Here is a 14,251-nt window from a genome sequence, read left to right as displayed (position 1 = left end):
CTTCGTGACCGGGCGGCGTTCTCGCGATAAGACTAACGCGGCCGAGAGGGGGCGGAAGTGCGACGTTTAAGGCGCGTCCGTGGGCGCGTCAATTATAGTGTTTTCGCGTGAACACAATTAACAACTTTTATGGAAAGTGGATTTGAACGTGGCGCAATATGTCAATAAAATTCAATTTTGTCTCACACTAAAGATAGTAACAAACAATAATACTTGTTCTTTAAAGAAGAAAATATTACTTTCGTTGATAATGGGAGACATCTACCTAAAATGACTGAAAGCCATCGTTACATTTGATTTTTTTTTTTTTTTTAAATACCTGCAGAGTAATTGGAAAAGCAAGCAAGTGCAGTTACATTTTCTTCCAGGAAATGGTTCAGCAAACCTTCTCAGGATTGATGTGCGTTTTATGCGGGGCCCAGTACACAAAATGATTTTAACACAAGCAAATATCGGAAAAAACACAATATAATAGAAGAACTCATTACAGATAACAGATTTCATAACATGAAAAATATACATCAGTATTTTTGTCTTTGTACATTAGCCAAAAACTGCAACCGTTCAGTGAACATAACGAGATGGTTGGATGTGATGATAGAACACAATGTGGGCACATCTACTGTATGGACAAACATTCACAAAGAAAATGCCAGAAATAAATTGGGGGGGGGAAAAAACAAAAAAAACAAAACAAGAACAGAAAGATAAGCATGCATAGTAACAATTCCTACCATGGACAACATTGACCAAAACAAAAGAGCAGCTACGAAATCAGCAGATTTTTGGAGGACCTTCATTTGTATTGTGTGTATAAGAATACACACCAGAGGAGATTTATTGCTACATTAAATTGGGAACAATAGCATTATAGTATGTTACTATAGCATTATTACTACTTAAAGTTTAAGTCTTAAACAATGCAGAATGACGTGATCGAGCATTTGTATCTGGAGGCACTTTTGCAAAAAGACAAAAAAAAAATTGCGCATGCACTAAAACGAAGTCAAGTTGATTTGTTTGTTGATAAAAGAATGGGATGATAAGAGTTAATAGCTAAATAAAATCCAAAATTACTATGGAACAGATTTGAAGTTGGGATATAAGAATCCATGATAAACATCAAATATGGCCCAATCTAGAAATGACAACATTTGTCAGTCATAGCGTGCTTGACTCAATCAAGCTCTTCACAAAAACATTCTGATCCTCAATTTAAGACCTTCTGCTGAAGAATAAAAAAAAAAATGCACATGTTGGAGCGGAGGGGTGGGAAAGGGAAGAAATCAATCAGAGCCAGCGCAATTAATTGAGACTAAGTGCATAACGTACGGAGAGGGATCTTATATATTATCTGGTTTAGTCTGTGCTATATACATGTCTTTACAATATCTTCCTGAAGCAGTTCATTGACTTGCAAAGTGTTGTTGTTTTTTTTTTCTTCTGGGTTGTTTTTATGTTCAGTTGGCACTTGCTTGGTGGTTGTCTGTCAGCCATGGTAGTCACTGTAATGTTCTATTGCAGCTTAGAGGAGCCAGTCATAGTCTTCCTGCCAAAATAAAAGGAGGACGAGCCTGGCAAAACGGTGGAAGAGTGCAGGAAAACAGTGCCATGTTGAGATTCAATTGGAGACCTGGTGGGGGCACACAACACACAACAGAATTTATCGAGATGAAACAGATGACCACCAGATGGCGACAAAGCAACACTGTTATTGATTTTGTCCTGAGAATAAAAACAGCCAATGCTAAATTCATTAGCATGGTCCATTCAATGGACAATTAGAATACATTGTAAAATTCCTCTGCATTGCTCCAAGATGCCAACTGAAGCCATGGGCAAGAAGCCTTCATAAATAACAATGGTTGTGCACTGAAGAGGTTCCAAATTTCCTGCCGCAACATTACGACGACCGCTCAAGGCCAGATTGTTCTTCTTAGCTTTAGGGGCAGCGGTTGCAACCAGATGTCGGTTGACTCAATGCAATGAAGATGTGAAGGAGTTCTCAAAAACAGCAGTAGAACAAAAACTAATGTTCAGTTCAGTTTTAACATACTTGCCCTGAAAACATGAATTGCGATCCTTGCTAAACATCACTCAAACGCAGTCTCTTGGCTTTTCCGTACACAGCGTGCAACTTTTCTTTTGAAAGCTCCATGCCTGTCCTCCCGCCACTCTTTCTACGGAAGAAAAACAAAAGACAAAACTTGTTTATTTTGAAGGCTGTTTTTCCCCATTCATAACCCCTTATGTATTTAACAAACAAACTTACTGCTGCATCTACGTTGGCCGGCGAGTCACCATTTGGGTCTGCCAGCATGGAGATAACACTAATCATGATAGTTTCAACGGTATGGATGGGAAGCCAACGTTCTTCTGGTTTTTCATAGCCATACTTGTCCTCCCCAGGTTCGTGTAAAATAGAAATACATACATCTCCGTTCTTGTCAACTACAACAACAACAAAAATCAAAGAATTTAATCTCAGGTATTTTAGTGAAAACATTGTACATCTCCCTGGCTGTACCTACCATTAGGGTGCCAAATATCTGTGATAAATTTCATTTTAGGTGGCCTGAGAGGGTAGTCTTTGGGAAATGTCAGATGAGCTTTAAACACACCACCTTCACTGTGAACATTAAAAAAGGTCAAAGACAACAAATGTCAATACTACAATCACATTGAAATACATTCAAACCTGTTAGTAACAAGAGTTGGTAAGAATGCAAGACTGAATAATGGAAATGGAAAACTTACTAAAGCGTGTCTGGTGGCCCAATGATAAGAACTTCCCATCTGTATAGATCATTATCCTCAATCAAGCCGGCTGAGAATCCTTCTACTGGGTTTTTATTGAGCTCTGGAGAACAAAACAAATGGCAAATTAAGGTCATACCATTAAAAATCAGCAAAACCAAACACACCATTTAATGATCTGGGGCCTATTAACTGTATTAAGCAGCAGTGTCATAATTACGCAGTAATAAAGGGTGTGGCTGGTAAAGCTACACAATTAACCAAAGTTTAAGAAAATATCAGAGAACTTCTTATAAATGGCTATTAGAAAGATTATTTGCGCTTAATCAGACACACGTCATGTTCACTTATAGACATCTCTATGTCAGATGATACTTGGTATTTATTTTAAGAGGTCCTAAATCTGTGATGGTAAAGACGCAGTGTCAAGTTTCTTCTTGGGGGTAAAAGTGCTGGCGTGTCCATAAATCAATGCTCGCCCAGCATCCATTGCCAATTTTGTATAACATGCCTCTGGTTAAACAAACATCGGTATTTATTGAAGATAGCCCATTATCACCAGTTAGGGTGAATTGTGGTCCGTAACAGGCATATACAGTAGATAGTGGGTGAAAAACTCAATCTCGGCACAAGTGTCGATGGTCTCAAGTGGAAGATGATTCTTCTTCAAACACCATATATACTTGATGGCTACTTTTCAGGTTTCGTTGATGATGTGGGTGATATGGAACGTAACCACCGTGTTAACCGGGGGGTTACTGTACTGAATGTTTCAGTAGTGAGTGGGAGCGTTACAGTAACGTTTGACAGTGTACTGTAAGTACTGAGCGTTTCACTGGTGTATTTTAGATTGTATGTAAGGGGTAATCCTGAATTATGTTCCTGACGTCTGACAGCGAACGTTCAACTTGTTTGTATGCACCATGATAGCGTTGTCTTCTTCTCTACCTGCATGATGTTAACGTTCTGTCAGTCAACAATCGCCTTATCAATTTTCCCGCAGTTTATTCAATCGGTAATGGGCCATTCGCATTAGTGTGGATCATTCGTGCAAACAGTTTGCGCCCGTACCATCGGTTGAGTCCCAGCTAAAACGTTCATTAGCAAGACAGGCAGTAACCGCTAACGCCAAATATTTCATTACCTGCGAGCTGTCTCCTGAGTAACAGCGCTGATTGAGGCTCTGTCATAGTTTGGCCAATGTGATGCAGCTATTGTGAATAGTATTATGGCGAGGTAACAACGTTATATTCTCGTTTACTGCACAGTCCAACGTCTCCTCTATTTTCAGTTTAGCATTCGCGACATCGCTTCTTCTTCTTCGTCGCCTTTTGCTGCAGATCTGTCTCTGCTCCGGGGAGGACTGATTCCGCTTCTTCTTCGTTGGTCTCCTGGCAGCTGGTGTTATGAGTAAGTTGCTGCCCTCTAGTGGAGAAATACTTACATTTCAAGTAGTGTACTTGAGTTATTATGGGCACGCGCGTAAATCTAACTCTAGTTTGAAATTAAGCAATTTAATTGAATCGGTAATAATAGGACGTAGATCGCCTGTGTTATTAACGATGCAATGAAAATAATATTTGGACAGTTTGTAATGTAATATTTACATAAACACCAGATGGCAGCAATTGACGTGAGACCGAGTCCCCCTGAAATGTGGTTGATTTATTCTGTTTATTTCCCACAGTTTTCTTTCTCCAACAATTTCCCTTTAAACACAAGAACAACTCACAGAATTACGTTTTATTTGATCATTATTGTACTCTTAACATTAAATGATCCAATATACACCTTTTTTCAAATTTCTTTAGCTGTGATAATAAAGTCAGTATAAAAACCCATGATGTACCCAAATATAGTCTTTTTATGTCATACAGTCGTCATGAATTTTGTTTTGAAAAGCCACTGAAGTAGTACTCATGTGACTAATGATTGCTCAGCAGCATTTGGGTCAATGGTCACGTTGTCAAAATGAAGGCCGACGATAAAACCTTGTTTTATATTACAACAACATAGTTATTGATATGTCTCGAGGGTTTTAATTCAGAGGTGGCAAAAAAAAACTCCCAAGTATGCTCATTTTGTCAAAGTACAAGTCACAACACATTTATTTAGCCTTCATCACCTGACAGCCACATGTTAAAGGAGTTGTGTTTGCTTAAAGCTAGTAACCATGGTATATTGATTGTTAACACTGATCTTTAAGTTTTGAGCTGTTAAAAAAAAGAGCCTTCATGGTTAAGATAAAATGTTCTTGTCATCTTGTGTGAATGTGAAAAACGGAGAAACAGGTTTTGCAGATGAACCAACACACAGGGGAAAAAAAGCAGCATATGATAATAGTTAAGCAGTTGAGTTGTTGTCATTTCTTGCTTCTCTAGAAAGAAATGGGAGGAAATGAAAGCGATACATGTATTGTTTACAGCAGTGCAAGGCAGTGAGGAACCCTGTGAAAACATTTGGCCACCCCCCCCTTAAAATGGGCTGTCCCTCACTAACTCAATATAAGACTATGGGCTACATTGGGCTTCCTTAGAGACCAACAGAGAGCTCCAAAGTCATCTGAGTATACTCCCACCATGGAATGAACAAGATCGGCCAGCAACAAGTATGTTACATTGCTTTTGACTGTTAGTCAAGCTTAAAAAAAAAGATGTTGAAAGTTGCCAATTATGTCTCTAGTAACTAATCAAAAATCAAATGTAACTTATTTGAAGTAGCAAAACTAGTGCCAGTTTGCTGTTGCTTTAAATCATTGGAAATAGAATTGCTTTTATTTGTTTATGTTGAAAATTGTTACACTGTTTCCTCTAATCGTTTCACCACACTTATATTGTCATTTTTCAAATCAACCTTGCAATAAATGCAACTTTGGCAGTAGCGTCTACAGGAAGAAAAAAAAAAAAAGCATGAATTTCAATATTCATATCATCGTGTGTTAAAACCAGTCAATACTGCATATTCATTTTTTACCACTGAAAACAAGTTCAAGGTATTGGAGTCTTCTGAAACCAGGAACTTCCGATTCCACTAGTCCAGGTGAGGAGAAACCTGCTCACCATGGAGCTGAAGGGATCAGTCAAGTCCCAGCAAGATGGACCAGCACCTCGGCGAAGTTTAGGTTCCAGCTCTGGTCTGCAATATGGCTCATTCGTCAACAGTCTTTCTTCACTTACTCCCAAACTGGACGAGAGACCCGCCATCTCACGTCGACGAGCCCACATCGCAGTGGCTGTGCTCTGCTATGTCAACTTACTCAACTACATGGAGCGATACACAATTGCAGGTTTTTTGCACACGACAAGACAATGTTGCCTCTTTGTCAATGAGCCCAAGTGGAAATACCGATTATTTTCTTACCCATAGGTGTACTTCTCAACATACAGACATTCTTTGGGATAAAAGACAGTACAGCTGGACTTCTGCAGACAGGTAAAATGATCTCTTTTGAAGGTCCTTAACTAAGTGTATATTTTGAAATCAGCCCACTCCACCCTCCATTGCTTCACAAGGAAATGCCGCAATTCACTTGCAGCTTGTGATTGCATCAATTTGTATTACAGTGGCCATCTCACAGCATGAAAGATACCATGAGTGGTTTGGGGTGGGGGGGGGTGATATTTAGGAAACTAAGTGAGACTATCTAGATGTCAGAAAGGACAAAAGTGCAACATTATCACCTCGTCACTCAAGTGCTGTGAGCAATGAGCGGAATGTGAGATGAAGATGGCCTTAAATTGACTAACAACATTATATAAAACAATTTGCCTCCATGTTTTTTGTATGATATTATTTGAGTTCCTATCTTCACACAAAAACTCCATTCTTAACATGATATACTAAAAGACTTACAGTTTTTATCTGCAGCTTCCTGCTGACGGCCCCTCTCTTCGGTTACCTCGGCGACCGCTACAACCGAGTACACATCATGGCTGCCGGTTTGACTGTGTGGCTGGTGACAGCGATCAGCAGTTCTTTTGTTACCGAGTCGGTACGTGCAAAGTCTTCGAAAGGCTTTATCTTTCCGGCATGTCTTTATTATTATTTTTTTTTAAAGGAAGTTCTGGAAACGAACTGAGACATATTGTTATGTAACAGCATGCCAGACTAATCATGTGCTTCTATGTACTGTCAAGTACTTTTGGCTTCTGGTGCTGTTACGAGGCCTGGTCGGGATAGGCGAGGCCAGTTACTCCACTATCGCTCCGACCATCATTGGAGACCTTTTCACTCGAGGACAACGGACCATCATGATTGCTGCTTTCTACATCTTCATCCCTGTTGGGAGGTGGGATATTCTGAATCCATGATGTTGAATTGCTATTTTCTCTATCAGTGTAATTTCACTCTTCTGTGTGTCTTTAGTGGCCTTGGCTATATAACCGGGTCATCAATAGCGAGCCTGACTGGTGATTGGCACTGGTCTCTCAGGGTAAGAACTTCAAACTGGAAATAATCAATCGAGCATTGACAATGATCACATGTCTGGTTATTGTTTTGACAGCTCACTCCCATTTTCGGTCTTGTGGGGCTCATTTTAGTGGTGCTATTATGCCCGGATCCACCTAGGGGGGTTGCAGAAAACAATCAGCAGAGCTCCTACTTGGAGGATGTCAAGTATCTTCTGAAAAAGTAGGACATTAAAAAAAAAAAAAAAGAAGTTCTGGTTGATTATTGGTGACAATTTTTTTTCCCACTTTCTCCCAAGTAAAAGTTACATCTGGTCATCTCTGGGAGTGACTGCGATGGCCTTCCTTACTGGAGCTTTGGCTTTCTGGATGCCCACCTTTCTTTTCAGGGCTCAGGTGTCTCAGGGCCTTCTAGAGCCGTGCACTCAAGGATCCTGCAACGCCATCGACAGGTGCAGTGTGCAATCCCCTCTTCTTATTATCTTTCAATCCCAAAAGCCCCGTGTAGCTTTTTAACATTGTTGTCTTCCTCTACTCCCAGTACAGTCTTATCTTTGGCGCCATCACAGTGGTCTCGGGTATTCTCGGAGTGTTTATCGGCACGGGTTTAGCCAGATGGTTGCGGGACAAAGTGCCCAATGCAGATCCACTCATCTGTGCCGGTGGCATGCTCGGATCGGTTCCGTGCCTCTTCATTAGCATCTTCGTGTCTACAGCAAGCATTCCAGCCACTTATGTAAACCAAAATTGAAATATTCCCAAGTTATTTTCAAAAGAATTCTTCTCATTGCCATCTCGTTTTAGGTGTTCATTTTCATAGCTGAGGTCCTATTATCGCTCAACTGGCCTCTTCTGGCTGATATGCTACTTGTAAGTGCGGCAGTCCAAACGAGACACAATGAAGTTAGATTTGAAGTTATAATTTTTTTTTTTTTTGCCGTAGTATGTCGTCGTACCCACCAGAAGAGCCACAGCTGAAGCTCTCCAGATTACAGTCTGCCACCTTCTAGGGGATGCCGGGAGTCCTTATCTCATCGGAATAGTGAGTGGTAACAATTAGACGACTTTTGAATTGAATCAATGGCAGCTTTAGTAACCCAAAGTGCAAAAAAACTGTTGTCGTGCTAGATATCCGACGCAATACAGAAAAGCAAGCCTCCATCCACTGACTGGAGCTTCCCGAGTCTTCAGTACAGCTTCTTGATTTGCCCTTTTGTTGGTATCGTCGGAGGAGTTTTCTTCCTCATGACTGCGCTTTACATCAACGATGACAGAGCGATAGCTCAACAGCTGGTTGAAGGTATTTGATCTTTTTTTCAAAAATAATTTAAAGATAAAATGATAAATCACTCTCCAAATCCTCCGGACCTACATTGTTGTTGTATATGGTAGCACTCTTTAATGGAAATCAAATTCTTTCACCCAACAATTGACTAGTTCTATGACTGAGTCAGAAATTAACTTAACCAGAAATAGATGGATCATTGTCTACCTAGATTGGAGCTGCATTGGCCAAATTCCCATCACCATTACGATTGCATGTTGCTTGTGAGGAAGATCCCCCAACTTTGTTCACATCACATATCATTTGTTGCCTTTTCTATTGACCAGTTTATTTATTTTTTTTTTTGTGTAGAACAAGTAGATACTTCCCTGCAAGTTCCTTCCCCAGAGCCCACCATGGAGATGAACAATGCCCAGAATATCTAACGGGGGACATTGCAGTCAATCCTCCTGTCAATTTAATCAAAAGCTAGACAATGGATTTGGAAAATGACAAGAAGAGTTTTATTTTTTTTTCCAAAAGGGCTGCAGAAACAAGAAAGATGTGCTTGCATCAACATGTTGACTTCCATTCTGTGTCACGTTGCACAACAGTAAGACTGCATATTATTGATACAGAACATATTTTTAAATATTCTGCATTTTCAATAAATTGAGCAAGAAAAATATTGTGTCTTTTTTTTTAACCATAAAACAAATTATGAGAAAAAAAATAGAATAAACCATAAATACAAACAAGTCAATTAAACCTAATTACTCTCCAATGGTAATCATGCCCCCCCATTTGAAATAAGCTGACACTACAATCTCATAATAGTCCATTCATTTCCACACGATCATCACATCTTGCCTTTCTCATCTAAATGGGACCCTTTAAATTCTGCTGACATTTAACAAAATGTGAAAATCCCTTCCCTAAGCAGATAATGCTGAGTGTTAAGAAAAAGAACATCAGCAGCAGTGACCTCCGAATGACCTCTGTCAGGGTGGAGCATTATCTATGCATCTTGGGCACATTCAAAAATCATCCTTGCCTGTCTGAAGTGATGCAAAATTGTAGCGTGATTAGAGTATCCACTAGATGGCGCTGCTACTTCATTATTAAAAATGCAATGCCCATCTGGGTTGAGCTGATCTATTGTCCATTATTCTTCTGTGTATATATATATACGGAATGGCCCATGTGTGTTTTGAGCAGCCCCATTAAAACATAATTATTTCTCTCAAATAAGCAGATGTGACAAAAAAAAAATCTGGTTTGTAATTTTTTTTGCACCCCCACCATGAAAACACACACCATTATTAGCCTTTTTTTTTTTTTTTTACATTCTTGGTGGTTTAATGATTAGCATGAGGCTGCTGGGGGTGCCAAATGCAGATCCAATAAAAAAAAATAATGGATGGAAGTGTGTTCAGGTGCACCTCAGTTGTGCTGTTAACCATCCATCCATCCATCCATCCATCCATCCATCCATCCATCCATCCATCCATCCATCCATCCATCCATCCGTCCATCCATCCGTCCGTCCGTCCATCCATCCATCCATCCATCCATCCATCCATCCATCCATCCATCCATCCATCCATCCATCCATCCATCCATCCATCCATCCATCCATCCATCAAAAGCCCATTTCACTCAGGTTCCAATTTGTAGGTGCCAAGCAATTGTTCAAAGTCCAACTGCTTAGTCACGGAATATCCTGTTTTTTACATTTCTGCGCTTGAAACTTTTGTCATTTTCGAGACGTTACGTGATTACTCACCACAGTGCCGAGGAAACGGCGAGCAGACAGACACGTATGTGTAAAAACAAGCAAACACACACGCACAGCAAAAGGTATGTGGAAAACATTGCAGAGGTAACAGTATGACCTGCAATTAAAACACAATGGACATTGTGCGGCATGTTTCGGAGCACTTTATCTGCATACCTCTCTCGGTTTCCCCTGTTGACCGTGGCAGCACAGGAAACTGTCACAATGGCTAATAAATTGTCCGGGGTCGATCAATGAGGGAGAACGGATATGCTCGCTGTTTACTCAAGGACGGGGAGCATTTGGACATGAAAACAGCTTGGAATGTTCTTCCATTAAGCAGCATGGTCATCCAGTGTGATCTGTTCCATTTGCAGGTTTTTTTTTTCATGCCTTGACCATCATAAGAGAAGAAGGCAAACATTTGTGGATATGATGTTGCTTATCACTAGGACACTGCTGCAGTTACATGACATCATTGAGGAAGAGACCTTCTCCACCCATCCACCTCTTAATGTGGCCTCTTTGGACCATAACATCACATTGGCGTCTATGGCGTTGCAGTGTATTTTTACAAATCTCTCGCCAAAGAGATGCAACTATTGATTATCCTCCTGCTATTATTTTGGGGATTGATTGATTAATCTGATTTTAAAAACTCTTTAGTGGAAACGTACAAAGAAATTAATCAGTATAAATTTAAAATTTAAAAGCAGATGTCTGCAGAAAGTAGATGTATAGTCCACTAAAATCTATCAGCATCCCGATGATTTTATTTTCATCATCTAATTATTTACTCAATTTCATTTTGTCGCATTGTCACACAAACCGAGATTATCTGGATCCAATACGTTTTATAAGTGAACTACTTCTCCTCTTAAAATAAAGCAACCACTTGATAAAAGAAAGTTGAGTAAATTTAACACCGCTTTTTTATTTTTCTCCGTGTGGTCGGCTCCTGGGTCGTGCAGAATGTTGGACCGTTTGGAACAATTTTTCTGGGCGACGGTGGATTTTAATACACTCTCCCTATGTGGTTATTTGTATAGCCATGGATATTTTATTGGAAAAGAACTCAGATAGAACGAGCTTTAAGAAGGGACAATGGAATGAAAAAAAAAAGAGCGATCAAAAAAAAAATAAACACGCCTCACTTCATATTTCCCCCCCCACATTCTGGGACAGCAATCCACAGTATTGGCACATTTCTGCTTCTTACCGATGTTTATCAAATACCTCGAGATCATCCAAGTGTCACACAAATGACTTGCAGTCACAGTGTGGACTGGAAATGACCGCCAACTCTGCGGTGCATTCTACAATGGCGGGCGCATGCCGTCTGCTCCTATGTATTTAGCATTCCTCTTTCAGAAGCCTGCTGGCCACTGGGCCGGAGGGAGCTGATTCACAGACGCAACCAAGGGCAATGTGGTAATTACCAAGAGCCATGAAGACTATAAATAAAAACTTCACCGCCACACTGTTCTGACCTCCTTCGATTCTGATCATGTGAGATAAATAAATATACATTGTTTTCCTTCACTTTAAGAACTCAAGGGGAATTATTCGGGTTCGGGGGGTGTAAATTATTATACCGCAGATCAACTGAGACGGATGATGACCCACGGCCAAGGCGGCCAGCATGGCGAGAGCTGTCCAATGAATAATTCAAATGACCGATAAAAAAATACTGTCTGCCCGTGAGCAGCACGTTTAGCCGCTGCTGCTTTATTGCAGACATCAGTACAAATGAAATCCTCAGCTGCTTTGCCCCCAGCCAGCTTCAGTTTAACAAGTTGCTCTCGCGAGCTCCAACCAGGCACAGACAACACAGAGGTCGGGAGGGCACGTTGGATGAGAAAAGGTCAACACGGCGCAGCCAACACCTCAAGGCTGATCCAAGCCCAGACGGCTCCGTCTTTAAATACAAATGCAATGGAGGAGAACAAAAGTGGGATGCCGCTCAAAATCAGCTGCTCTCAAAGTGCAGCGTTAATGTATTTTGTACTTTGCACTGCTCAGTAATCAATCAATCAATCAATCAATCATGGTTTTGCAAGACCCTTGTCTTTTTTTTTTTTTATAATGGTTATTCACTTTATGGAAGGGAGTAAACCTGTCATACTCACTTGCCTGTGCAAAACAAGTCCAGTTAGTTAGTTAATATTTGTGAAGTCTGTACAGTCACTTCTCCCGGATCTTCAGTGTACATTGTGTTCCCGGGAAAAATAGCACGTTTGGTCCAAAGATTGTTCCATGAATGCAGGAAGGGGAAATGTGTGCATTAAAGTGACTGTATACATGACTCATTGAAGCAACAAAGGAACAATCCTGCTGTGTTATTATGAAAATATTTTTTGGGGGGGGAAACTATTGTTTGGTCGAGTGTACAGGATTCCAAGAATTCAATCACCTGAAATGACAAAAAATGTGCTGTGTATGAGCAATATGGTCTTGGTTTTGTTGATATTTTTATGTTTTTTATTTCTTAAAGCATATTGCTCAATTTAAATTACTTTTACTGTTGCTCATTTTCCCCAAATTGCTGATTACATATTATTTGCAGGACTTTTGAATATTCTGAGGAAACTGAAATGTGTTTTGATATTTTCTAATTGCAACTTATTCTTATTATTATCATGACAAAAGTATTTTTAAGTTTGATGCATGGCTTACTAATTCCACTGTCATTTTTCATAGAAAATATTCTCCCTTTGTGGATTGGCGAAAAAGAATCCTCTCAAGAATAATTTATTTTTTTCTTGTGCCCCTCCCAGCCTCCAAATTTGAACTGATGACATATCACTACTGCACACATTGTTCTGTACAGCAAAGGCGGATTTCATCTGAAAGACGTGTGTCAGGGCATTTTTGAAACTTCACTTGCATTTTTAATTTCGAATGCACCAAGACTCGGGCCTTATCGCCTCGCAGCCGCTGGGCCCGACGATTAGCCGAGTTATCTCCCATCCTGCACTGGAGGCTCGGCCCTGAGCACAGACAGGAAGGAAAGCTTCAGAAGAATGAGTGCTGGGTGGCTCTGGGCCACATAGCAGAAAAAGTGCCTGAGGTAGGTCCAGGTCCACCAAGCTATTCTTGTTTGAAGGGAAAAACACACTGGATCCCAAAGACACGAGCAGCATATCAAACAACTCAAAGAAAGAAGAAGAAGAAGAAAAAAAAAAAGGGGTGCAGAGGGAGAGTAGTGGAACAACTGTGCTTAAGGGGCTCCCTCCTAAGCTTTCCACATGAGACGACTGTCTGTTTTGGGCTTCTTGAATTTTTTCCTTAGTCAGTCTGCCGAGTTAACCATTTAAAAAATCATTATGACCTAATAGCAGTACATACAGTTCAGAGTCAACACAAGACTACATTACAATGATGAGTTCTAGGGGGGGGGGGGGCATTCAGACCTCAACTGTGCAGCCCTGACAATGCCAAAAGCCTGCAGGACAGAGCAAGGCAACCACCCAAACATTAAGCCTTCATAGCTGAAAGATGCCAAGATTCAATGTCTCCACTCTAGATGCATTTGAAACATTGACTGTTTAAATCACTAGCTACAATCAATCGACCGAAAACAACGCAATGCATTTCTCATTCAAATAAATACTCAAGAAAAGCATTTACATTGCATACAAGACATCTTATTCCCTAATTTGTCAACAAACGACAGGTAATAAATTTGAAGTCTCCACCAAGTCTGCAAGATGAATATTGACAATATTGACAAATTTTGCCACAGGTGACGCTGACCTCTTTTTATTTGTCCCCAATCAAATGTGACAGCAATGTTAATCATTTAATAAATGAAGTCACACCCACTCAAGCTTCAGTTATCTTATCCAGCCCATCCTGAGTCGTTTTTTTTTTTTTTTGCAGTTGTTTCTTGTGCATCTGCAGCTCAATCAGGTGCGCTTCCATCATTGGCTGAAGGGGTGCGTAGGGGCGCAGTTTACACAGTCTGACCACGCCCCTTGCGCTCGACTCGTTGACAGGGGGGGGGGGGGGGGGGGGGAGAAAGACAACTCAGGAGCGCACTGG

The 14,251-nt window shown here is 40.5% G+C and overlaps 2 protein-coding genes across 5 annotated transcripts; one reads left to right on the top strand and one right to left on the bottom strand.

Moving 5' to 3' along the window:
• Nucleotides 1-450: 450 nt before the first annotated feature.
• ube2g1a (ubiquitin-conjugating enzyme E2G 1a (UBC7 homolog, yeast)) lies at nucleotides 451-4,131 on the bottom strand. Of its 2 annotated transcripts, none has more exons than XM_085936545.1 (6): nucleotides 3,902-4,131; nucleotides 2,758-2,860; nucleotides 2,532-2,629; nucleotides 2,273-2,451; nucleotides 2,057-2,180; nucleotides 451-1,633 (listed from the first exon to the last, which is right to left on the bottom strand). In XM_085936545.1, the coding sequence occupies exons 1-5, from the start codon at nucleotides 3,945-3,947 to the stop codon at nucleotides 2,094-2,096; spliced, it is 513 nt and encodes a 170-aa protein (XP_085792671.1). In that variant the 5' UTR covers nucleotides 3,948-4,131; the 3' UTR covers nucleotides 451-1,633; nucleotides 2,057-2,093. The 2 variants fall into 2 exon arrangements, with proteins under 2 accessions (XP_085792671.1, XP_085792670.1); XM_085936544.1 differs by having other exon boundaries at nucleotides 2,061-2,180; nucleotides 3,902-4,130.
• A 1,169-nt stretch (nucleotides 4,132-5,300) lies between these two features.
• On the top strand, nucleotides 5,301-9,102 carry spns3 (SPNS lysolipid transporter 3, sphingosine-1-phosphate (putative)). Of its 3 annotated transcripts, none has more exons than XM_085935791.1 (13): nucleotides 5,301-5,365; nucleotides 5,744-6,043; nucleotides 6,124-6,189; nucleotides 6,612-6,748; nucleotides 6,894-7,045; nucleotides 7,123-7,189; nucleotides 7,262-7,389; nucleotides 7,466-7,618; nucleotides 7,713-7,902; nucleotides 7,971-8,036; nucleotides 8,110-8,208; nucleotides 8,295-8,466; nucleotides 8,803-9,102. In XM_085935791.1, exons 2-13 carry the CDS (start codon nucleotides 5,818-5,820, stop codon nucleotides 8,874-8,876), a joined length of 1,530 nt encoding a protein of 509 aa, XP_085791917.1. In that variant the 5' UTR covers nucleotides 5,301-5,365; nucleotides 5,744-5,817; the 3' UTR covers nucleotides 8,877-9,102. The 3 variants fall into 3 exon arrangements, with proteins under 3 accessions (XP_085791917.1, XP_085791915.1, XP_085791916.1); XM_085935789.1 differs by having other exon boundaries at nucleotides 5,307-5,365; nucleotides 5,797-6,043; XM_085935790.1 differs by having other exon boundaries at nucleotides 5,309-5,365; nucleotides 5,792-6,043.
• The last annotated feature ends 5,149 nt before the right edge of the window (nucleotides 9,103-14,251 follow it).

Source organism: Syngnathus leptorhynchus, chromosome 17 (assembly GCF_054491065.1).
Source record: "Syngnathus leptorhynchus isolate UIUO chromosome 17, UIUO_Slep, whole genome shotgun sequence".
In the NCBI taxonomy this organism is placed as follows: Eukaryota; Metazoa; Chordata; class Actinopteri; order Syngnathiformes; family Syngnathidae; genus Syngnathus; species Syngnathus leptorhynchus.
The sequence above is the reverse complement of the archived record's forward strand: the minus strand, read 5'-3'. Positions and strand labels throughout refer to the sequence as shown.

Bases quoted from the DNA above. Each gene is read 5' to 3' on its own strand.
- spns3 (XM_085935789.1), top strand. From the start codon at position 5,342: ATGAACAAGATCGGCCAGCAACAA. The intron at 7,903-7,970 runs GTAAACCAAAAT...ATCTCGTTTTAG, and splicing joins CAAGCATTCCAGCCACTTAT to GTGTTCATTTTCATAGCTGA. The intron at 8,467-8,802 runs GTATTTGATCTT...TTTTTTGTGTAG, and splicing joins AGCTCAACAGCTGGTTGAAG to AACAAGTAGATACTTCCCTG.
- ube2g1a (XM_085936545.1), bottom strand. From the start codon at position 3,947: ATGACAGAGCCTCAATCAGCGCTGTTACTCAGGAGACAGCTCGCAG. The intron at 2,630-2,757 runs GTAAGTTTTCCA...TAATGTTCACAG, and splicing joins GGGCCACCAGACACGCTTTA to TGAAGGTGGTGTGTTTAAAG. The intron at 2,181-2,272 runs GTAAGTTTGTTT...TTTCTTCCGTAG, and splicing joins CGGCCAACGTAGATGCAGCA to AAAGAGTGGCGGGAGGACAG.